Source organism: Globicephala melas, chromosome 12 (assembly GCF_963455315.2).
Source record: "Globicephala melas chromosome 12, mGloMel1.2, whole genome shotgun sequence".
Classification (NCBI taxonomy): domain Eukaryota; kingdom Metazoa; phylum Chordata; class Mammalia; order Artiodactyla; family Delphinidae; genus Globicephala; species Globicephala melas.
In genome coordinates this window covers 87,794,671-87,819,563 of record NC_083325.1, presented here as the reverse complement: position 1 = coordinate 87,819,563, position 24,893 = coordinate 87,794,671, and the positions used below count along the sequence as shown (strand labels likewise).

The 24,893-nt window shown below is 55.8% G+C and overlaps 1 protein-coding gene across 2 annotated transcripts in view; it reads left to right on the top strand.

The window, feature by feature from the left end:
• The window catches only part of COLEC11 (collectin subfamily member 11), a 33,494-nt gene extending 15,963 nt beyond the window's left edge, over window positions 1-17,531 (top strand). For both annotated transcript variants that reach the window (XM_030844531.2, XM_060309698.2), the window contains 4 exons: window positions 12,005-12,076; window positions 14,503-14,556; window positions 16,411-16,506; window positions 16,664-17,531. In XM_030844531.2, coding sequence (XP_030700391.1) covers window positions 12,005-12,076; window positions 14,503-14,556; window positions 16,411-16,506; window positions 16,664-17,055 — 614 coding nt within the window. In that variant the 3' untranslated portion in view covers window positions 17,056-17,531. The remainder of the gene's footprint in view (window positions 1-12,004; window positions 12,077-14,502; window positions 14,557-16,410; window positions 16,507-16,663) is intronic.
• Window positions 17,532-24,893: the final 7,362 nt, after the last annotated feature.

The window sequence follows — 24,893 nt, the reverse complement described above, 5'->3', positions numbered from 1 at the left end:
TTTTTTAAATGTTGGTTTTTTCTTTTTTGTTTAATTAATTAATTTATTTATTTTGGCCCCGCTGTGAGGCATATGGGATCTTAGTTCCCAGACCAGGGATTGAACCCGCACCCCCTGCATTGGGAGCACTGAATCTTAACCACTGGACCACCAGGGTCCCAGTTTTTTCGTGTTTTGAGGTGTGATTTACGTAACGTCAGTGAGTTTGGCAGCTGCAAATGCCTGTGAAACCCGGGTCACAATCTAGATCCCGAGCACTTGTGTCACCACCATCCCTCCATCAGGCCCACGTGCTGATTTTTATTTCTTACTTTCCCTTTACTCATAACAAATTAATTAAAAAAATAAAAGAACTGTTGTCCTGGTTCAAAGTTCAAAACATACAGAAATTATTCACAGCCACTAGTCTCCTTCCCATCCCCACCAGCAGCCCTCGCCACTGACAACCACTGTTAGGTTTCTTTCTCTTCACAGAGATATTTTGTAATGGCCGAGTGAACACTATTCTTTCCTGCTTCTGTACAAACAGTTGCAAAATGTATGTAATGTTCTGCATTTTCACTTAACCGCGTTCTTGGAGATCATTCGTTCTGCAGGAGGACGCGCAGGTTGTGCTCGCTCTCGCCTGGAGACATTGTGTCCGCTCTTTGTCTAACTGGCCTCCTATCACTGCAGATTTACAGTTCCCTAGGGCCTTGCTGCAGTGAGTGAGTAATCTTGTAAATGTCATTTTTAATGTGGATGAGTACAGCCTGAAGACAAATTCCGGACAGAGAAATTGTTGATCAAAATACACGTGCATTTGAAATGTTGGTGGATATGGCCTTCCAAAAGGATCGAATCCATTTACCCTCTGTTTATTGAAGCACAAGACGGCCGACCCCTTCACCCTCCCTGCCTCAGAAAGCTGCCAGTCTGGTAGCCGTGGAAGGCCACGTCAGTGGGGCTTTAACTTAGCCTCTCTTATCATAAATGAAGCCAGCTTATTTTTCAGGTGTTTAAAAGTCATTTGTATTTCTTTTCTTTTTTTTCCTTTTTGAGGATTGTCTTTTCCTGTCTTTTTAAAAACCCTTCTTGGGTTCTTCTTTTTTTTTTTAATTTATTTTTCGGCTGCATTGGGTCTTCATTGCGGTGTGCGGGCTTCTCATTGCAGTGGCTTCTCTTGTTACGGAGCATGGGCTCTAGGCGTGTGGGCTTCAGTAGTTGTGGCGTGTGGGCTTCAGTAGTTGTGGCGTGGGGGCTCAGCAGTTGTGGCGCATGGGCTTAGTTGCTCCACGGCATATGGGATCTTCCCAGACCAGGGATCGAACCCGTGTCCCCTGCGTTGGCAGGTGGATTCTTAACCACTGCGCCACCAGGGAAGTCCCCCTCTATTGTCTTGTGAGGACAATGTCACATTTCACAGTTAGGAAGTGAATATGCCTCTATTCTGGATGGTCACAAATTCATTTTCATGATGCCATTTCATTGATTTTTTTTTTTTCCCCTTTGGCCGAGCTGTGCAGCATGTGGAATCTTAGTTTCCTGACCAGGGATTGAACCCACGCCCCCTGCCGTGGAAGCGCGGGGTTTTTGCATTGATGTTTTTTCAAAGTAACGATGTTTGAGCTCAACGCACGTGCAGCAGGCAATGCCTAATTTCATGCCAATGTGGACCCGTGGCTGCTCTCTCATCTCCGTCACTAGTGTCACCAACATGTAGCTCTCTCATCGCTCTGTCATTATCATCATTCTCTCTTATTCTCACTCTTGAAAAGGCAGGACAAGCACGCAGAGACTATAAATGCTGTTATTATAGCGTCCGAGTCTTCTGATGAGGGTGAACGTTGCTGGGAAGGCAACAGCCTAATTCACTGCGTTTTCCTGTCATTAACCACTAAGTTGAGTGCTGTTACGTGCTGAGATCTCGGGGAGGCCACCTGAGCCCCAGAGTCAGAGGGGGAGAACAGATATGTGGACCCTGGAGAATAAATTGAGGCAGAAAGCTGCGGGGCAGTGTGGAGGGGAATTTGGGCTGGATCGAGAATCTGTCTTGTTTCAAGTTTTTCTAACATGTAACAGTAAGGTGTGCTCATGATAGAAAATTTATATATATCTATAAAAGTGAGGAAAATCAGGCATAATAAAATCATCCAGAGATAACCACTTATTTTGGTATATTTCCTTTTTCGGGGTGACTTCTTGCTTTGTTGTAATTATATTGTGTATATAAGTTTGAACCTATTTCTTAAATTTAATGCCAAATTTTAGTGTAAGGATTTCTCATGTATGAAATCATTTTGATGAATGTCTCCTACCCATGGGTAACTTAAAACTCCACTGGGAGCGGTATGTTCGAGAGCAGAGTCCTGTGTGTGATTCGGGCAGGAGAGGGGAGCCTGGACCTGCCCTTTACAGCCCATTGACCTGCCTGACAAGGAACCTGCCAGGCTAGGAGGCGATGGGGCAGTGATCACCGGGCTTGCCAGGGGTCTGGCTTCGCCACTGACAAAATGAGCAGGTTTGGTCTGGGGTCTTTGCTACTTTGTAGAGCACAGAGAACAAGTCAACCCAAGTGGGATATATTTGGATTATTGAATAGTGGGATAGTTACGTAGAAATCTAGGAAATATCCATTTTTGGATGACCTTTAAAAAGAGGACTGGCCGCGGCATGATAGAATATAAGAGAATAAAATAGGATACAAGAACAGACATGTGATCGACTAAGATATTTACAAAAAGGCGAAGAAAAAGGATGGAGAAGAAATCAATCAGAATACTAGTAGTAGTAGACATTTCTGGGTTATAGGATTATGGACCTTTAAATTCTCTTCTTTAAATTCTTCTTTACATTTTCTCCTGTCTCTATCGTTGGTGTTCCCAGCAATGTGCATGAACTATACTTTGGATGTTAACAGGTATTTTGAAAGGTTGCTGTGGCCGTGGCCCTGGCCTGTTGGCGATGTAGGCTCACCTGGAGGCCCAGGTGAGGGTTCGTGAGCTCTGGCGGTCTCCCACACACTGACGGCCATGCTCACGGGGTCAGCATGGCTGCACCTGGGCTCGTCGGAGCCCGGAAACTGAGAGCTGCGGCCAACCTCAGAAGCGCTAGCGCAGGTTCAGTGTGGCGAAGCTCGAGGCGGGCCGTGCTCGGAGACTCAGGTGTGCTGGGAGGCGACCTCAGCTCCAGGACGCCCCAAGGCTCCTCACTGGAACCGCTCTCCCGCCGGGATGCGGGATTCTCCCGGCCACCTTCCCATCCTCCTGCATCCTGCTTTCATGGAGGCGTTCCCACCAGTGCCCTGCTCTTAGCGGATTGCAGCTACTGCCCGGGGGCCCTGTCCCCTACGGAGAGCAGTGACCACTGCAGGGCGGGGCGCTGGGGAGACTTGCCTGGTTTCTGCATCAGCTTGGTTTCTACGAAGAATGGCAGTGGGCTGGATCTGGGTACCTGTCCAGAGGCTTCCGAAAGGGGCTCCTAGGATGAGGGCTCCGGGGCGGGAAGGGCAGGGTGTGGGCGGGGCAGACCCGCTCAACGCCAACCGTGCTGCTTACCAGCTGTGCTGGCTTCACACCCTCGCTTCCAACCCGTGAAGGCAAAATAATAACGTAGTCGCTATCAGTCCCTATTGTTTATTAAAGGATGAAAGCTGGGAACTCGGGAGCAGCAAGCCTGGTGCACCGTGGGCCCTCATGCAGCTGCCTTGTTCCCACTTCCGAGCTGTTCCAGCCCCACGCCCACCGGCACTGAACCCAAGGTGGTCCTCGCTCATCCCGGACAGCGGCCCCTTCAGAGTCGGCTGGGACCTTTCAAAAACGGTTATTTCCACTTGAGGCTGTGTTGATATTTCCCCAGGCACTACATTAAGCCAACTTAAATCCTCAGTTGTGTTTATGCAGTGCACTCACATCATTCACACTTGATTTTCATTGTTTAGAAATTATTTTCACTGGAATTACTTTTCCCCTGTGAATTTTCACGGACTCCTTGAACAGTTTTTTTTTTTTTTTAAAGAATCAATTTTATTTATTTATTTATTTATTGGCTGCGTTGGGTCTTTGCTGCTGCGCGTGGACTTTTCTCTAGTTGTGACGAGCAGGGGCTACTCTTTGTTGTGGTGCACAGGCTTCTCATTTTGGTGGCTTCTCTTGTTGTGGACCATGGGCTCTAGGCACGCGGGCTTCCATAGTTGCAGCACACTGGCTCAGTAGTTTTGGCTCGCGGGCTCTAGAGCGCAGGCTCAGTAGTTGTGGTGCATGGGCTTAGTTGCTCCGCGGCACGTGGGATCTTCCCGGACCAGGGCTCGAACCTGTGTCCCCTGCATTGGCAGGCAGATTCTTAACCACTGTGCCCCCAGGGAAGTCCTCCTTGAACAGTTTTAACGTTTTAGTTTTTTACCTACCTCACATCTTCCCAACTCTCACCTCTGCCATCCTGAGCTCTTCTGAGAGTGTCATTATTTGCACCTGGTTGAAAATTTCAGCTCTAAATTGTATAGACAGGACTCTCCCATCAATGTTTAGTTAATGACAATTTTCCTCTGTGTAGTTTTAGCCAGCGTCGGTTTTATTTGGTGATGGTTATTTCTACCAGTAACATTCTCTATGAAATTGTCAGAAGACTAAACACTCTTATTTACTTTCTTGCTAGTTTATGAAAAAGCGTGAGTAATTCCCTGTGGGTAGTCCAGAATTCCTCAGTGGTGTCCCATCTCCCTGGGTTTTTGCACATTTCCATTTCCCCCGCGGGACCCTTTCCTTCACTTACCACCTCGTTCCTGACTGGACTGTTCACGTGCCATCAAGGACCTGGCCCTTGGAAGGTTCTCAATCAATTGTTTGTAAAATATCTTGACATTCAATGTCTTGAAATATCTTTGAAATCTGCGGGTGACCTGTCTGTGGCTGAGGGCCTCAGGTGTGCGTGCACCTGCTCGCCCCAGGTTCTAGAGAAGTCTGCGGGCCGAGGCTTCAGAACACGCTGAGCTGGGTCCATTCCCTGCTGCCTACTGAGCAGACAGCCCTGCTCTGAGGACGCTTCCCAAACCGTGGGGACCAGCTGGGCCTGGAGGTAAAACGCAGCTTCAGCTTTGGTCTGGGGGGCGGCCTGAGATGGGGCGAGTCCGTTGGCCCGCGCTGGGGCTGCCGGTCGCCTGGGGCTGTGTGGGGTGGGATTGCAGGTTGATCGCGAGGATCTGGACGCCCTCCACCTGGCGCCCTTCTCACGTCAGCTTCCGCGAAATGCAAGCTGCGTGGACATGGGGCTGCTGCAGGGCGGCTTCCTCTTCCGCTGATTTGCCTTGTGTTAGGGGGTGGCCTCTGGTCACACACTGAGCAGCCCCCCTATTGAGAACTCAAAACAGCTGTAGGAGAAAGCGCCAGAAAGCTGACGGCTGCCTTTTCTGGAATAACAAAGACAAGCCCAAGGGCCGGCAGAGCCTCCTGCTGTCGCTGTCCATTGTCCTTTATTGAAATGAGAGCTGTCCCCACACTGTCAGAGTGCGCGCTGTGGCACACAGCACGGAGCTGGCTCTGCCACACGACCTGCTAAAAGCGTGTCGTCCCAGCTGTCAAAGCTCCTAGCCCCCAGACACGCAGCTAAGAGGCCGCCGGGCCCCTGGGCGCAGAAGCTGGGGACCCACCTGGCCTGCGATGGGGGAGGGCGACCCTACGTCAGCGACGGGCTTTCTGGGCGCTGTAATGTGCACATTATCTCCGTTGAAAATCTCAGAGGCAGCTGGATGCCAAGTGCTCTTTCTGCCCTGTCTCCTTTTCAAAGGACGGTGTGAGATCTTCATTAAAATTAATAAGAATTAGCAGCCCACTGCGAGCTGCCCCCGTTCCTCGTGCACGTCCAGAGGACAAACATGCGCTGGCACACTTCTCATAAGCGCGATGGGATGGGAAGGGCTGGCACCGCAGTCACAGCTCCCTGGGGAGCCACCACCGCCAGCTCTGGAGACTTAAAGGGACCGGATCTGAGTGTGTCTGGTGCGTTTCCAGTCATCCCACACCACCAGGGTGGGGGGATTTGTTTGGTTTTTGCAAAAAGCTCCTTGTCATTTGGAGAGGCAAGAGGAGGCGGGATGAAGCCAGCAGGGCTCTTGTTCAGATCCAGTCTCCTCTAGGCTGGCAACCACACTGCTTTTCTGCTGCTTTCCAAGGAGTGTCTGCGAGTTAAGGCAAGTCAGCATCGCAGACGACCTTGGGTTGCCCTCAAGTGGAGAGTGTGTGGACATCTCGGGGAACTCAATGGTTCTTGCTTTTTCTTCTTCTCCAACACACCCCAAAGAGAGAATATTCCTATGAGGAACGGCAGCCCACACCCTTGACCTTGTGTGCAGGGTCACGGTGCAGGGGCCTGCTGTAGGCTACTGCTTCCAGCTTTCAGCCCGAGTGCTGTGAGGATGAAAGGCTTGCTTGGTGTGTGTTTGTATGTTTGAACATGCTGTTTGTGTGTATGTGTGCATGTATTGTGAATGTAGATATGTGTGCATGTGTACATGCATGTATACACACACGCACGTGTATGTATATATGTATATGCACGCGCATATTTGGAATGCATGTGTGTGCATGTATGGGTTCACATATGTATCTGTGCATACGCGTATGTATGTGTATATGCATGTGAATGCATGCATGTGTGCATGCATGTGTATGTATGAGTATATGTGCATGTGCATATGCATGCATGTGAATGTGTGTGCGTTGTGTATATGCAGCACATGTATGTGAATGCATGCACAGTGCATGTGCGCACATATATGTGAATGCGTGTGTATGCACACGTGTATATGCATGCGCATATAGGTGCATGTATGTGTGTGTGTGTGTGCACGTGTGTGTGTGCATGCGTTGCCCAGCAGGCACCCACAGGTGGTGGCTATTGTTACTCTGACACCCCTCTTGGGGCGGGACTGATGGCTGGGAGCTGTGCACGGCAGGGCGCTGGTCGTGCTGGCTGGGGTGACCGTCCGCATCAGGCCCAGCTGCCCCCAGCGCCTAGCCTTCTGCACAGAGGCCCTCTTGTGAGGTCATCAGGGGGTGTCGCGAACCAGGTCTCCTCTGGTCCGAGGGCCTGGGCCGTGGGCCCCGAGGATGCAGGGCTGAACAGGGACAGGTGAGGCCTGGCCCCTGAGCGGCTCCTCACAGGTGAGCCGGCACCACGGGAGGCTGGGTGTCGGCTCTGCTCTCTCTGGTTTCCTAGTTCCCACCTTCTGGGCCCTGGGGAGGGTTGTTTGTCTCCCACGAGCCTGCAGCATGCCCTCAGGCCCAGTCCCTGGAAGTGCAGCCTTGGCTTGTGGCTGGGTCTGTGGGGACCAGGCCGCTGCCCCACAGCTGCGGTGAGGGCTCGGGGCCCTGGGTGTGGCCAGGAGACCTGGGCCGATGTCCTGTGCTCAGTGGCCTGAGGGTAATGCCACCTTGCAGGTGAGGAAGCCGAGGCTCTGAGGGCTGTGACCCACCCCAGGCTGCGCGGGTTGGGGGCCGGGACCCGGGCCTGGTCTGCCCGATTGCAGGCTGCGCCCTGGATCACTGGACACCAGCTGCACTAGCGGCATCTGGTGGTGGGTGGCGCTACCCATCTGATTCCACTTTCGCTTCTGGGGCAGAGGGAAAGCGTACCAGTCAGCTGCGGCTGCTGTAGCAAACGCGGCAGATGTTTATTCTCTCAGCCCTGGAGGCTGGAAGTCAGAGACCGTGGTGTCTGCAGGGCTGGCTTCCCTGAGGCCTCTCTCCGTGGGGCGCAGATGGCCGCCTTCTCCCTGTGTCCTCACGAGGCCTTTCCTCTGTGTGAGGCTCGCTGGGTGTGTCTTCCCCTTGTTACAGGGACACCAGTCCTATCGGATTAGGCCCTCACCTTTCTGACCCCATTTAACCTTAATCACCTCTTGAAAGGCCATCTCCAAATATGGTCACATTGGGGGTTAGGGCTTCAACATATGAATTTTGGAGGACACACAATTCTGCCCATGCCAGATGCCAATTAACACTGTGAGGTTGAGATCCATCAGTACATGTGGACAGGCTTTCCTGGCACACAGTGTACCTGGAAGTATTCTAATTTATCTCTGAAAGTTGGAGAAACGAGCAGAACTGCCCCAGACTGCAAGCACCTCTATTGCTAGCTCCAGTTTGCTCCTGGCAGCAGCAAGCAGTGGGTTACCATGGAATCTCAACCAGCCTCCAAAGAGGGCTGCCCGCGGGGTCTGGTCCAGCCCTGCTCCAGCTTTGGGGCCCCTGGAATCACCCAGGGATGTGTTAAAATGCAGATTTCGGTGCTTGAGCTGGTGGGGCCTGAGGCTCTGCTTGTGCAGATCCAGGGGGTCATGGGGGATATGGGTCGCTCTTGAGGAAGCAGCGTCCCAGCTCGGAGCTTCTGCCTCCAAATGACAGTTATAGTGGCCAACACTTAGGCCCACCTGCCGCGTGCCAGATGCCGTACCCGACGGTGCTCGCCTTTCCCTCAGCCCCGTGAGATGGCTCTAGTATGGCTGTTATTAGCCCCATTATGTAGGTCAGAAACGCACAGAGATGGCACAGCTGAGTGACGGGGAGAATCAGCTGGGCCGCAGGGCCCGAGCTCCAAGCCTTGTGCACACGGCGCTGCGGGCCTGGAGTCTCACACACCAGAGGAGCTGTTATTACAGGACACCACTCTGCAGAGAGAAAACTGAGGCGCAGGGAGACTCAGCCTCGAAGGTAGAGCACAGACCTGGGGCTGCCTGACCCCCAGCCTTGGCCTGCACGGGCGACCTCCTGCAGCTCCAGCCTTCTCACGTCACCGCAAACCGCAGGGGTCTCCAAGCCCGGTTCAGGAAGCAGCGGCATCCGCAACATTTGGGAGCTCGATGGGGATGCCCCACCCGGACCTGTGGAATGCCCCCGGGGCGGGCCCGGCCGTCAGCGGTGACGAGCCCCCGGGGGACTCCCACCCTGAGGTTTGCAGACCTGCAGCGCCTTCATTCCCCGCCTTGGGCTTGGGCTCGGGCTCGCCGCCTGCCCCCATCCCCCTGCCCCGTGAGCTGCTGGCATCCGATTGATTTTCTATACGTGTGCCTGGTTTCTCAGAGCCCCCTACGGCAGGGGCCGGGTCCCACACCCCTCCAAGGGCGGGAGCTGGGCTCAGTACCTGCTGGGGGCAGGTGCCACGTGTCAGCGGCAAGCTTGAATTAGTGGTGAAGTTCGGCTGTGCAATTGAGAGACGGGCTGAAAGCCGAGGGCTCTCCAGTCACCCTCAGGTTGGCTCATTTACCACAGCAGGATGTGCGCTAGACCCTGACGGCATCCTTCAGCAGGTGCCGTGGATCATGAGTTAATCGTCTGCTAAGCCCAGAGGTTTCGTGCAGGGTCGGGGGGGAGGGCGCAGCGCTTTCGCCATTGTTCTTGATCGCAGGTGTTTCCCCCTCCAGTGTGCTCGTCCAAGCCTCCTTACCCTCTCCCTGTCTGCTTGGGGCAGCAGGAGCCGTCTGGGCGGGAGCAGAGGGGTGGGCAGGTGTTGTTTTGAGTTCCCCTCTGCAGGGAGGGGTCTCGGGAAGAAGTGACCCCAAGGTTGGCAGGAGGCCCACACTCTGTCCTCACCTTTTCTAGGTGGAATCTTAGCAAACAGCAGACTCTTCAGGGGATGGGTTTGCACTCACACCCAGTCTGCCCCAATCTGCCCATTAAAACGTGGACCAGACTCCTCTGCGGTGTCGGGTCTTCTGAACGAGGAGGCGTGTTCCCCAGGCAGGAAGCCGCTCTCCAGACTCTGGCGACCCTGCCCCTCTCCAGTGGGAGTTCAGTGGGATGCACGTGCTGGGGACCGTCCACCCGACTCATGACTGTAGGTGCATTACTGTAGGTGCCTTCCTGCCTGAAGATACGGTTGGGTTGGGGTCTCCGAGACCTCCTCCTGCCCTGGGCACTCTCTTCGTGGGACTGCCCGATGGAGCCCGAGCTTAATCCAGTCTATCAGGCCTGCGTGTCCCCGTAAGGACGCCACGGCAAGTGTCCCAGCAGACCCTGCTGAGACAGCGTGAAAACGAGCCAAACCACCCCATGATCTGGCGAGACGTGAAAGTAAAAAGCATGAGCGCGGAGGTCGTCTCGACACTTATCCTGCTCAGCCCAGCTTCCCCAGGGCTCACGTTGACCCCAGGACCTCAGGAGGGGCACAACGGAGAGTTATAGGGAAGGGAATGTTGGCCTTTTGAAGAAAAGGTGTCCGGAAGGAGGGTGGCGGCCGAGGCCCTGGAACAACGGCAGTAGCTGAGTGCGCACTCCACAGGGGCTTTGCTCTGGAACACTTTGCAGGAGGCTGAGCAGGGTGTCAGTGGTCATCTTTGAGCTCAGACCACACTAATGGACTAGAGGGTCCAGACAAGGGACCAGGGTGTCCAGACAAGTGGCTCGGGGGCCATAGCCAAACACCACAGACACAGGGGCTTAACCCCCTGACCCTGATCGCGCACGGGTCTGGAGGCAGGGGTCCCGGAGCAGGCTGTCTGCATGGTTGGGGTCTGGGGAGGATCCGCTTCCTGGCCTGCAGACGGCTGACTTCTGGCCGTGTCCACAGATGGTGGAGAGAGAGGATTCCAGGCTGTTCATCCTCTCATCAGGGGACGCATCCCACCCCGTGACCTCCTCTGACCCTGACCCCCTCCAGATGCATCACATGGGGGTCAGGCTTCAGCATATGAATCTGGGGGGCACTTCAGTCCCCAGCAGGAGGGGACAGTGGTCAGGCCTGCTTGGGGGCTGGTGCTCCTGTATGGGAGCACAGACAGGGTGGGGAAGCTGAGGGGAAGATTTCAGGGAGAAAACAGTTTAGACGTTGAAGGACTGTCTGTGGACGGCGGATTAGACTAGCCGTGCATCTCTCTGGCTGCAAAACCAGGACTGCTGGGTGGAAGGAGCAGGTGGCGCCTTTCGAGCTCCTGCAAGTCAACAAAGGAACACTTTTCTGTGGCTGGAGCTGCCTTAGGACGGCTGTGCTGGGGGGTTCGCTTAGAGCCCCAGGGGCGTGGCTGTCGAGGCCGCTGTGGCCCTGTCTGGCCCAAGAGCTGAGTAGCTTGTTCCTCTTCCAGCAATAAAGTGAAGCCCTCACCATATCCTCAGAGTGAATATTTACTAAGTCTCTGCCTCCCAGACATTTCTCAGTCGGAATTTCTCCCTACCCTCCTGACACCACTCCCCTGGGCCGCCTCCTGCGGTGCCTGCCTCGTCCCTGTCCGGGCCTCGTCCACGTGTGACCAGAGGCATGGTGACGTGGTCCTGGCTGGTGGCTCTCTTCTCCCCAGCTCCCGGATGCCTCCTCGGAGCCCTGGGCATCTCCTGTTACAATACTAGTTGTGTGAGTTACCACTGGCCGCTTATCTCCCCGACCCCCCCGCAGACCCGGAGCCCTGTCACTCCTGTGTCCCCAGCATCACACACCGTACACGGTGTCTGGGGCAGGAGTCACCTCGTGGCGGGACCAGGTACTTGACCCGGGCAAGCACTGAACCCCCGTGAACCCCATCTGCGCGATGAATCCCTCTTGTAACCAAATAAGAGAACGTGTGCGCATGCTCTGTGCCAGACACTCCACCCTTGTGCGAACGTGAGCCGGCTTTGGTGGGGTGTCTGCATCTCTGCTGTGGTTCACCCCTCAGCCTGTGTTCTGCCCTCTGACCTCGACCTGGCCTGAGCTGTGGGGACATCACAGAACTAGGACTTGCTTGCTGGCCGGAAGCGCTCAGTCTAAGGCGCTCGGTTGAGTTGAGGACATGGGGATGTACCGTGTGGCCTCCTCTGTTCTGTAGTGTGTGTGACTTTAGGGGTGTGTGTCTTCCTTCGGGAAATACATCAGCAGGTGACATGTAGAGCCTTCTGGGGTCAGTCGGATACACGACCTTGGAGAGGTTAAACAAGAGTCGTAACGTGTTCGGTCTCCTCGTGTGTGTGTGTGTGTGTGCATGCGTGTTCACGTGGGCTGATACACAGGAGGTGTACTGCATTACCTGTGCCTCGACCAACTGTGATCTCATTGTTTTCCACAGGAGACGTGGGTGACAAAGGACAGAAAGGCGGCGTGGGGCGCCATGGAAAAATCGGTCCCATTGGTTCTAAAGGTACTTCCGACACCTCTGCTCACGTTCCCTTGCAGGCTCACCTCCCGGGCGCTTAGAGAGTAGCTGGTGGTCGTGTTTATTTTGTGCGCTTTATACACGATAAGCTGTGTTCCAGCGTTTGCGTTTTGGGATCGATCAGACTTGACTGGGTGCCACGAGGTGGGGAGAGCTCCCTGCCCCTCAGGGTTCACATGCTGCCTGGGGGAGAATCAGGAGCCCCATTTAGGCAGCGGAAGGACCGCGTTCCCGACACACTGTCCGTCCACCTGCAGCTCGGGTGACTCAGACTCTCTGAGACTGGGGGGTGGCTCCCCATAAGCACGGGGGGCAGGAGGGTGACAGCAGCGTGGGAGCAGCGCCAGTGCCCACGCGACCCCGTTTGACCTGCACAACCCTGGAGGGTGGGCAGCTCGGGAGACTGTCCCCAGGGCAGTTAAGGGGTCGCTCAGCATCGCCCGGCTCTTCTGCGCCCCCCGCCCCCCATTCCGCACTCAGTCAGCAGATGCTTTCTGAGCCCCTGGCTTGTCCTGCGCCCATGCTAGACCCCAGAGGGCTCGGGGTGGAGGAGGCGAGGCCCCTCAGCCCCGTGAAGGGCTCCCCCAGGTCCTGTCGTGGGTGCTGGCAGCAGGAGACAGAGGCTGGGGGGCTTGGGGCTGGGAGGGAGTTTGGCTGTGGTCTGCTCTGCCCAGCGCGGTGCCCGCAGTCCTGTGCTCCATCACCGTGCCTGGGGCTTTGAGCTGTGATGGGTCCAGGTGGTCAGTTCCGATCGAATGGCACCGGCCCAGCCTGTCCCTGGTGGGAAGGGTCCCTCAGCCAGGACCGAGCTCGGCGAGCTGCGTCTCTCCTCCCGGCGAATCCGTGGGCAACACCCGCCCCGTGGATTCATTACGGAGCACACAGATCGAGATGCGTGATGTAGAGAGGGATGCGGAAGCTTTGAAGAAGCTTAAAAAAATTGTGGTAAAATATTTGTAACATAAAATTTGTCACTTTAACTATTTTCAGTGTAATTCAGTGGCACTAAGCACGACTGCAATGTTGTAGGACCACCACCGCTATACGTTTCCAAAACGTTTTCATTCCCCCAGAGAGAGACTCTGTCCTCATGAGGTAATAACGCCCCACCCCTGCAGCCCCTAGCAGCCTCTGATCTGCTTTCTGTCTCTATGAACGTGCCTGTGTAGATATTCCATATAAATGGAATCGCACAGTACTTGTCCTCTTGTGTCTTATTTCACTGGGTATAATGTTCCCAGGGTTCATCTGTGTTGCAGCAGGTGTCAGAATTTCTGTCCTTTATATAAGGCTGGATAATATTCTGTTGCATGGGTGGACCACGTTTTATTTATCCCTTCGTCTGCTGACGGCCACTGGGGTTGTTTCCACCTTTTAGCTGCTGTGAAGAGCGCAGTGGATACTGGCTACAAGTAGGGATGTGTGTGCTTTTAACATACAGCATACGCTCTGGGTAAATGTCAGAGCCTCACCAGGGGACAGCTTGCCAAGAAGGCCCTTACTGGGCTTAGCTTACCTGATCTGCTCCATCTCTGAGACTCTGCCGTCCTGGGTCCTTGTCGAGCTGATTCTTGAGTCATTTCCAAGCTCCTGGTGTTGATAAAAGAAAAAAAAAGGAATCACTTGGACGGAGACTGCCGAGCTCTCTCCATCCCCATCAAACGGAACATGACTCTCCAAGGATGTAGAAGTCGCTGCCCCTTCACTGTCCCAGGTCAGCCGAGAAGCTTAAGTTCTCTCAGGGGGAAGAAAGGTAGTGCTTTAGGAATATCCTGTGATTTAAAAATAAATAGCCATTGTCTAATTTCTAGAAAGCTTTGTTGCCATGATTTCCTCCTATCCCTTTGTTTCGTAAGTTGGAAGAAACGGAGGGGCAGAGTGGCTGAGTCGTCTGTCCTGTCCACAGAAGGCTGGCGCCCAGGTGTCCTGGTGGCTGTGCCCCTGGGACACCTTGCTGCCTCTCAGAGAGGGACAGGGAGGACCGCTCTCATCTTGACTCTGTTTGGATGAGGGAACCTCTGCGGTCCATCCGTCTCTGACGTTACCTGTTCTACCTGAATTTTCTTGCTGTGATGTGGGACGTGGAGAGAACTGGCACTGGGTGTTACGGATTTCCGAGGTGATAGCGTGTTCTAGGAAACATGCTGGGTTTTCCAGAATTGACTTAAAGAACGCTCATCTGATAATCTCTGAAGTCCCATGATATGTGGATGTCCCACGTCACATAAACAGAGCCTGAAGAATCAGTCATCTACAGACCATTCCTCCCTCCAGTTCACCGCAGAAGGAGGGTCTGGGAGGAACCGCAGGGCACTGCACATGGAAGAAAGAACATTGCTACCTGGACATTTGAACTCAGGGGACACGTCCCACCCCTGCTTTGTGACATTGGCCTTGCTTCTCTTTTCCAGGTGAGAAAGGAGATTCTGGTGACATAGGACCCCCTGGCCCTAATGGAGAACCAGGTATGGCATAAGGGGTCCAAGGATTTTTTAGAAATGTATTAAAATTGCACTTTTAGAAAGTATAAATCATGACATAAAACTTAATAGGCTGGAAAAAGCGCGTGTAACTGACACGCCTTCCTCGTGCATCACACCCTCCTGTGGACTATTTCAGTATTTGCTTTCCTGCTACCTGAACGTTTTCGTTCCCGTTCAGGGCTGTGGTCTGCACGCCGGCTGTGTATTATCACCTCATCGATCCAGCTTAGATACGCGCGCCCTAAAGCGCACTTTCCTCCTTTCCTACTGTTCTCTGGGAGCATCAGGACCCCCCCCGACCACCAGCTTCTCTGAGAAGCGCGCCCGTACTTTCCGGTTCATCTTCCTCATTCTGGGTGTCCTTGCAGCCGACTCCCCACGACCCTCCTGGCACCGCGGACCCCGGCCCAGCTCAGTGGACTTAACCGACTTCCCTTAACTTCTCCCTGGTGCCAGGAGACCGGGCCGCGGGCAGCCCCCGTCCTCTCTGCCTGCCGCCCTGTGGCCCCTGCTTCTTCCTCTCTTCTCAGAGGAGCTCTGTCCGCTGCCCTTTCTTCTTTCTCCATGTGACACAGCCTGCTGCCCGCTCCAACCCCACCGCTGTTCCCTGGACTTCGGCTGCACCCGCACCCCTGCCCAGCACGCACCTCCACCCCGATGTCACTCAGCCCCTGTCCCTGCCAGGTTCAGGCCGTCTATGCGCAGTGTCCCCCAACCCCTGCCGGACTGTTCCCACCACCATCACTCAGGCTCTTGTGGCCTCTCAGCCCCGTTACTGAAACGCCATCCTAACAGGTGTGCACCCTCTGGTCCTCGTCCCCAACACGTGTGACCACAGGAGACACTGCACAGATACTAGATTGAGGGGGAAGATACAGTGTCTGCGTCCCTTGGGTAGGCCCTTCCTGCCAGCTGAGGGGACCCGTCAGCTTGATACCGGTCCCATCTCTCCAGAAAACATCAGTGCCTCAAACCTCAGCGAACTCAAAGACAACGTGTGTCTCAGAAAAAGTTCCATTAAAGAAAAAAACCCCAATCACACCAGCATCATTCCAGGTGCCCATGTGTTGGGGAGTGTTTGGGTTCTAAGTGGTAGAGGGGGGCTGAGAGTTCGGAAGACCGGGCCAAACACCAAAGAGTGTGTTCAGACTGGAAAGGCAGGCTGAGAGCTTCGCACGATGAAATTTCTGAGGAAAAGGTGAGAAGTCCTGCCCCTGTGCTCACAGAGTCAGAGCAGAGGGTGGGCGGGAGCCGGCGGCCCCTCCTGGTCTGGTGGAGAAGCTGAAGCCAGCAGTGCCACCATGGGCGACGGGCCCCCCAAGCGCTGTGCCGGCCGAGTGACATTCTGAGAAGGTTCCCTTACCACGTGGAGCTCTTCACAGCTGGAAGGTTAGGGTCCTCCTGAGAGGGCCAGGAGGAAACACCTGAGCTGAGGCAGGGTTGGCCATGCTGGGATGACTGAACATCACCCCACGGTTCCAGCTCCACCACTTTGCTCAAACGTCCTGTCGTCTCTCCTGCCGCGCTGTCACTGCCCGCAGTCTTCCCGAGGTGACTGTCCTAACCCCCTGCTCTCGCCCGCCCGTCTCGCCGCCAAACCTCCACTGACCTCCTCCTAAGCGACCAGAGCGAGATTGTGAAACGTGCATCCGACCTTGGTGCCCCTGTGGAAACCCTTCCACTGCTCCCTGCCTTTAGGGTCAAGTCTGAAGTCTCCATTGCAGCCTCAAAGGCTTTCGTGTTTTGAATCGCCTAGCATGCTGGGGAGGGGGTACCCCCCCCCTCCGAGCCCGCCCCTGGGTCAGTCCCATCACACGCCGGGCGCGGTCTCCGCAGGCATCCCGTGTGAGTGCGGCCAGCTGAGGAAGGCCGTCGGGGAGACAGACAACCAGGTCGCGCAGATCACAGCGGAGCTGAAGTTCATCAAACACGGTACGTGCTTCTCGGGGCTTCCCTGCTCCCGTGCCCCCCCGACCCCTGCCCGGAGGCAGAGCGGCCCTGGGTCTGCTCCCCGTGCGCGCGTGCTGGGTTGGCGCCCCGGGTTTGCTGGGGACCCGCGAGCGCTCGCCCTCCAGCCCTGTCCCCGCAGCCGTCGCCGGCGTGCGCGAGACGGAGCAGAAGATCTACCTGCTGGTGAAGGAGGAGAAGCGGTACGTGGATGCACAGCTGGCCTGCCAGGGCCGGGGCGGCACGCTGGGCATGCCCAAGGATGAGGCCGCCAACGGGCTGCTGGCCGCCTACATCGCGCAGGCCGGCCTGGCCCGCGTCTTCATCGGCATCAACGACCTGGAGCGGGAGGGCACCTTTGTCTACGCGGACCGCTCGCCCATGCAGACCTTCAGCCAGTGGCGCAGCGGGGAGCCCAACAACGCCTATGACGACGAGGATTGCGTGGAGCTGGTGGCTTCCGGGGGCTGGAACGACGTGGCCTGCCACCTCACCATGCACTTCCTCTGCGAGTTCGACAAGGAGCACGTGTAGCGGCGGCCCTGCAGCTCCAGCATCGGCGGCCCCTCCGCCACCGGGTGGCTGCCGGCTGCCACCACGGGTGGGAGGCTCTGCCCGCCACGTGGTCCCCAAGCAGGAGTGCGGGGTCCCCGGTAAAGGCTCCTTTTCTGAATCTTAGAGAATGGTGCATGCTTGGGCAAAAAAGAAGAAAAAAAAAAAACGTGTTTCTGGGTATTATGTCTGAAGAACTAGAGTTTTATTATTTGTAGTGTAGACAAAATGTTCGTTATGTAATTATTACTCAGAATCGCTCTTGGCTTTGTGCAAAGTATGAAACGAGATCTTTAAATGTTGTAACAGTTAAGTACAAACAATGGTAGAGGGGTCTTAAATGACTACCTTCCTTTTAATTTCTATATGGAAAAGAATCCTCTTAGCTTAGATCAATGCTTCTGTAAAAGTAGAAACAATTTTGCTTTGCTGCAGATTTCAGGAAAAAGAAAAGTAAATGCTCCGAATCTGACAACTGAATGTTGTTCTCTCAGTGTCTTCTCTAGCGGTATGCGTTATCTATTCCTGTATCGCGGTCACCCCCAAACAGCGACTCACGACAAAGCATCTATGTCCCCGCAGGTCCTGTGGGGCGGGACTTCACCCAGAGCTCGGCTGTGGGGGCGGGGGCTCTGTTTCACCAGCCACACTTGACCGTGAGGTTGCTGGTGGCATTCAGTGCCAAACGGGTGGCTGGATGGAGGCCTGGGTTCCTTGCCGGGCACCTCTGCCCTGGGCACCTCCCCAAGGACCGCTGGCCACCTCAGAGCAGTGCGAACGTGCGCCCATCCTGGGAAGCGACCCCCCCCCATCACTGTCTGCGTTCTGGTCTCAGAAGCCTGTCCCCAGGTCCAGCCTGAACTTGGGGAGGGGACTCCTGGAGACGGGACCGCTGGGGGCCATCCCAGAAGCTGCCTGCCCGTCACCCACGGTTCTTCCTTTTGTACATCAGAATCCCCAGTAAAACATAATAAACATCTTCATTTTTCAAAGAAAACAGGCAGACACGCACCCACAAAGGAAAACAGCTGGGGCTGGGAGCCAGAAGGGGGCTCCGGGGACACCGCTCTCCAGGGCCTCTTGTGTGTCTGCGTGTCTTGGGAGCGAGGCCCCGGCTGCCCGACGTTCTGGACCGCGCCTGCAGGGTGTTTGTGTAGCTACTGTTTTGGAGGAAGGGGAGCGTCTGCCTAGAGCTGCTGGCGCGGTGAGAGCCCAGCGCAGTAAAGGTGCCGCTGGCTTCTTCCCCAGGGGCTGGTCCTCTTTGTGCCCTGCAGACTGGAGCTCAGGCCCCGGTGCTATTGCTGTAGGTGCCACAGGGGCCAAGGCAGCGGCTCTGCTCCGGGTATCTGCGGGACCCCCGCTGCACCCACGGGCCTGTGGGGCAGCCAGGCACCCCTGCTCACAGCCCAGGGCCCATGACCTTGAGCTGGCCCAGGTGCCTGTCCTGTGAGGGGGCCTGTGCAAGGGAACTGACCAGGTGGTGACTGCGGTTGGGCAGGGCGTCCTGAAGCCGGAGCTTCCCCAGCATCACCACGACGGCCTCGGCCCATGCGACTGCCCTCGGTCACCTGGACAGAGCTGCCCTGGCTCTAGGGTGGGTCAGGTGTGCCCCACCCCTCCGGGCTTTTCACCGGGGTCAAGGGCAGCCCAGGGCAAGCCGGCGCCTCCCTGGGTCTGGATTCGTCCCTGGTAGGGGAGGAGTTGGGATAGGGCCACTTTTGTGCTCTCGTGTCGCCTCGGCTCTCAGGTGAAACCAGAGGGAGCCGATCCACGTCCCCTCCTGTCGCCGCCTCCGATGAGCCCGCCTCCGAGGCTGTGTGCCAGCACGAAGCGCAGGAAAGCACGCCGGCCTTTGTCTGTGCCCGGGTCACACACCTCTACAGGGCTGTGACGGTTTCAAAGACAATTTGATAGGACAGGCGCAGCCGGCAGGAGGCCAGAAGCACAGCCGCTAATTGAATCCCCCAGCTCGGCAGGAAGGGCCCGCGGGGTGGGCCGCGGCCCCTGATTTGCAGCGCAGGAGGGAGGCGGTCTGGTTGAGGGGAGAACCGGGATTTATTAGGTGCTGCATCGAGGCGTGACCGGAAAGCTGGTGCGCGAGCAGCTCTCTGAGCCCCGGGTGCAGCGTGGGCGGAGAGGATGGGCGGCGGCGGCGTACCCGCGCGTCCACACTGCCACCCAGCGGCCGCGGGGGGACGTGCACCCGCGAGACGATGCTGCAGGGGTCCCGGGCCCCCTAGGCTGCCCGCCACACTGAGGCTCTGGGGGTTCGTGTGTGTGTGTGTGTGTGTGTGTGTATATATGCATGCGCGCGTGTCTGTATGTGTGTGTGTGAGAGACAGAGGTATTGAGAGAGTGGGGATCAGTCAGAAACGGAGAAGGGAGACATATGCAGAAGAACAAAGGGACAAAGGGCAGCAGGGAGGGGAGGAGGGCCCCCCAGACCCAGCAGTGCCAGACCCTTCAGGGAACACTCAGCCGTGCTCCGTGTGGCTTTTCATCGAGGCCTGAGTGTGACCCCAGGTGGCGGCAGCCATGGAGACCTGACAAACAGAGGAGTCGGGAAAAGCATTGGTCTTCTGACCGTAGGGGTCACGGCGAGCTCTAGCATGGGTTTCCACTCCTCGCCCTGGGCCCGGTGCCCCTGCAGCACGGGGGACGAGCGGGGTTTCGGGGGGCTGCAGCGAGAATGGCAAGAGGGTGTCTCCTCTCGGGCGGGGACCCGCGGCTCAACGCCTTCTTGTCCCCGGGGCAGCCTCTGTCTGTCGGTTCCTGCCTCACCCAGACTTGACAAACTGGCTTCCGCGTCTGCCGCCCTGGGGGTCTGGACGGCGCCCACCTGCTTCCTTGGGGGTGGGTGGCAGGCGAGGGCCCAGGAGTGGTCACCAGGGGTAACCCCGTTTAATCTAGCAGATCAGAACCAAGGGCATGTGGCGTTTCTTAGCTGTAAGCAAAAAAATCTGAGTCTGGCTAATTTAAGCAGAAAGGGAATTGTTGAAAGCTTTTTGGCAGTTCAAAGGAATTTTGGAAAGACTGGAGAATGTCTTGGGTGCTACACGGAAGGGAGAAAAGCCCATACACCATGCAGGGCCTGCAGGGTCTCTCTGCCGGTAGCCGGCTGCAGACAGGAGCAACTGCCCTGCACGCCCACGCCGAGCTCCACATTCAGCATTGGGATTGAGCCTGTCTGGGTACCTAGATCTCCAGGCCAATTATGTGTGTCTGCCCAGGTTGTGCACTGCACAGATCCAGAGGCACCACACCGAGAACATTCCGCACACAGTGGCTTTGTATGTGTCTGTGCCCTAGATATGAGGAAGGCTGGGAAAGCTTGCCGTTCGCAGTGTTGATGGAGGGAGGGAAACTCTGCTTCACAAGGATGGGGTATCCCATGCAGACCATATCAGGTAGCTTAAACCACCGCCAAACTTAGGGACTTTAAACAGTAACGGACAAGTTTTGTTCTTAAGAATTTCATCTGGAAGGGGAGACATGTGCCCCCTGAGACCAGAGGGTCCAGTGGGAGCCGAATGGAGGAGGGCCAGGCAGGTTCTGGAAGGGGATGGGGGCAGCCTCTCCCTCCTCTGCACCGGAGGACTGGAGGTGCAGGGGGGAGCAGGGCAGGCCAACACCCGGTAAAGAGAACCCAGGAAGGAAAGTGGGAGGGGTTCCCGAGGCAGGAAACCCCTCCAGGCATCAGAGGACCCCTCGCTCCGGCACACCTGCTGCTCTGAATCCCTGCTCGGTTCAGCCGCTTACGACTTAGGCTCCCTGGAATAACCTTGGGCCTCAGTTTCTCCATCTGTGATAACAGCGCTCTGCAGGGTGGTGTGATGATGAGTGTGATCACCTGTGCCCCTCGTGTGTCAGGTGTGGCCATGTGTGTCAGGTGTGATCATGTGTGTCAGGTGTGGCCACGTGTGTCAGGCAGGTGCTCAGCTGTGCCCGTCTCACCGGAAGCCCTTCCCCAGACCCCAGGCTCCCAGGGCTGGGACATGTGTCTTTCTTGCACCACGAGGCACAGGTGTGCTTTCTCAAGGTCCGCGAGCCCCTTTAACCCCCATGGAAGCTCTGTGTGCGTCTGCACTTTCCCGGCTGAGGGTCCTTCCCGTTCTCAGCCCCCCTGGCTCTCTTCTCTGCCTGGAACCACTGCTGGGTGTGCTGAACACATGCTCTCACGGAGGCCTCCTAGAGACAAAGCCCAGGGGACCCAGGAACCAGGGAGGAGGGGCTTCAGGCCAGGTTGCTGTTAGGGATGGGGGCGGACAGTGGCAGGGTCAGCGACAGCGGGGGGCCCAGGTCTGCCTTGGCCTCGCACAGGGGTCTTGCAGGGGCGCCCTTGGCTTCTGCAGGGAGGGGCTGCTCAGCTTGGAGCTCTAGCTCCCTGCAGCCCTTGTGACATCACACAGGTGAGGCCCGTCCCCGGGAAACTCTGACTCCCCGCCTCGGGCCCCTATGAATTTTCTCCTGCTGGCACCTGAGTACCATGGGACCTTGGCTGGCTAGTGGGAAGCAAGAAACCCGATCTGAACACCGAACGTCAGGACTCCTGGTGAGCTTGGAGGGCTGTTTATAAACAACTTGCTATTTTAAAGTTGTTATTGCAGAAAGAACAGGGCGACAGAGAGGAATTTATCAGCACAGCAAGCGTGTGACCCTTTGAGAGGTGAGGGTGGGACGGATCTCCGCAGACGTTTGGTGTTGGGGGTGGCTGAATGCCGGGAATGGTGTTTGCGGAGCTGGGAACAGCCTGAGTGTGCTGAGTGGCTCTGGGCTCTGGTCCTGCTCTGCTGGGGTTTTAGCCACTTTGGTCTGTACAAAAACACTAAAGAACTAAGCCCACAGGTGAAATGAAACTTTGTCCCAAAGAAGAGCCACGCATCCGAGGGAAACTTGAACAAATCCCCAAGCACGTCCACCAGGGATCTCAGTGCTGACCTCGGGCTCCCCCACATCGCTACCTGTACGCGCTCTAGCTTTGTCCCACACTTGAATAAACTGCTTTTATTTCACTATACGTCTCAGCCTTTTGCCCAGAGGCTTTTTTATTAGGCCCCATCGGCAGTGATAACAGAAGCCTCTGTTCTTGAAGGGGAATTGTCGGGACAGCCTGGCTTGCTCCTCAGAGGGAGACCATCCTCCCACATTTCTTAGACTCACCCCGTTGCACCTTCCTATTTTAAGGCAAATCCCAGAGGAAAACAGCTTTTGACTGTGAAATGTCAAGATTATGCTTTTTTCCACCAAGAGAGACTAACGGCCTCACTGCATTGGAACAACACATTATAATGCTCCTCATTTCTGATGACGGCCTCACTGCATTGGAATAACCCATTATAATGCTCCTCATTTCTGATGACGGCCTCACTGCATTGGAACAACCCATTATAATGCTCCTCATTTCTGATGACGGCCTCACTGCATTGGAACAACCCACTATAATGCTCCTCATTTCTGATGACGGCCTCACTACATTGGAACAACCCATTATAATGCTCCTCATTTCTGATGACGGCCTCACTGCATTGGAACAACCCACTGTAATGCTCCTCATTTCTGGTGACGGCCTCACTGCACTGGAAAAACCCACTGTAATGCTCCTCATTTCTGGTGACGGCCTCACTGCACTGGAACAACCCACTATAATGCTCCTCATTTCTGATGACGGCCTCACTGCACTGGAACAACCCACTGTAATGCTCCTCATTTCTGGTGACGGCCTCACTGCACTGGAACAACCCACTAAAATGCTCCTCATTTCTGATGACGGCCTCACTGCACTGGAACAAGCCACTGTAATGCTCCTCATTTCTGGTGACGGCCTCACTGCACTGGAACAAGCCACTGTAATGCTCCTCATTTCTGGTGACGGCCTCACTGCACTGGAACAACCCACTATAATGCTCCTCATTTCTGATGACGGCCTCACTGCACTGGAACAACCCACTGTAATGCTCCTCATTTCTGGTGACGGCCTCACTGCACTGGAAAAACCCACTGTAATGCTCCTCATTTCTGGTGACTAAGTTGCAGTTTGCATGAAAAGCTTTAGCATGTTCATTAAACATCACAGCCTGGCCTCAGCCACAGCCCCTTTTAGAGGTGATCTTGCTCTTTGCCTACAATTATTTAAACGCTAATTTTATTCTATTTAAAAAAATAAATTTATTTATTTATTATTTTTATTCTTGGCTGCATTGGGTCTTCGTTGCTGCGCGTGGGCTTTCTCTAGTCGCGGCGAGCAGGGGCCACTGTTCGTTGTGGTGCGTGGGCTTCTCATTGTGGTGGCTTCTCTTGTTGCGGAGCACGGGCTCTAGGCGCCTGGGCTTCAGTAGTTGTGGCTTGAGGGCTCTAGAGCGCAGGCTCAGTAGTTGTGGCACACGGGCTTAGTTGCTCCACGGCCTGTGGCATCTTCCCGGACCAGGGCTTGAACCCGTGTCCCCTGCATTGGCAGGCGGATTTTTAACCACTACGCCACCAGGGAAGCCCCTAAAAGCTACTTTTTTTTTTTTTTTTTTTGCGGTACGCGGGCCTCTCACTGTTGTGGCCTCTCCCGCCGCGGAGCACAGGCTCCGGACGTGCAGGCTCAGTGGCCATGGCTCACAGGCCCAGCCGCTACGCGGCATGTGGGATCCTCCCTGACCGGGGCACGAACCCGCGTCCCCGGCATCGGCAGGCGGACTCTCAACCACTGCGCCACCAGGGAAGCCCTAAAAGCTACTTTTAAATGAACTAGTAAGGGATTCCTGATTTAGACGGATTTAGAAGTAGATGCCATAGGTGGTCTGAGCAGGTGGTCGGGTCTGGGGGCTCCTCCCCGTTTCCCTACAGACCTGGCTGCTCCATCAGTAGAGGTGGGGGGGGCCGTGAGCAGAGGGTTTGGTGAGCCCGCAGCCCCCGGGTCCCAGAGCTGTGGACCCCCCACTGACTTCCCTGAGACACCGCAGGTGATTAGACTAAACCCACTGGATCAGCCAGAACTGCCTCCCTCTCACAGGGTCTATAACCTTGGTCACAGCTGCAAACTCTCCTTGCCGTGTGAGGTGATGCAGGCACAGGTTTCCGGGACTGGGGAGCAACATTGCTGGGGGGCCTTCTGCCCACCACAGGGTGGACAGGCGGTGCCGACACCCAGGCCCTCCGTGCATGTCTCTGTTGTTGGGATCAGTGGTGTGCCCTGGCTGCTCTCTCCTCCTGGACTCATTCCTTGCAGTGAGGAAGTGTGTGTTTATGGGTCGCCTTATTGAACTCAGACCCAATCAACCAAGGGAGTCTGCCTATGGGCAAAGTCTGACTGGACACCAGTACAGAGTCCCCGGGCCCTGTGTTTGCTTCTCCAGAGAAGATGCAGCACACCCGTCTGTTTCTGGGGAACCTCAGCCGGCCTCCCGTTTGTTCCCTCAGCGCCCACACAGCAGCCCCCCTCCAGAGGCCTCTCTGCCCCTCCCACGCTCCAGCCCCGCCCACCTCACCCTGCCCACTCTTCTCCTTGGATGGCCTCGGATGGGTGTGGCACCTGAGTTCGTAGGAGGAAAGTCAGTGGGTCTCTCAGGGTGAGAAGAAGCACTTAAAGCACCCAGGCCGAGGTTCCAGCTCACTTACCACTGCAGGGACCCCGACTAGAAGATCACGAATCAGACCCAAGGGCGGCCTCCTTGAAAAAGCCCATTATTGCAAAAGGCTTCCGAGAACTTCTCTTCAATTGGCGACAGTTATGAGCAAAGGCAGCATTGCCTGAGGTTTAAACAAAAAGACATTTTGCACCCGTGAAAAGAATTCCCCGGCCCTCTGTGTTTTCTTACAGTAGAGATGAGTGGTCC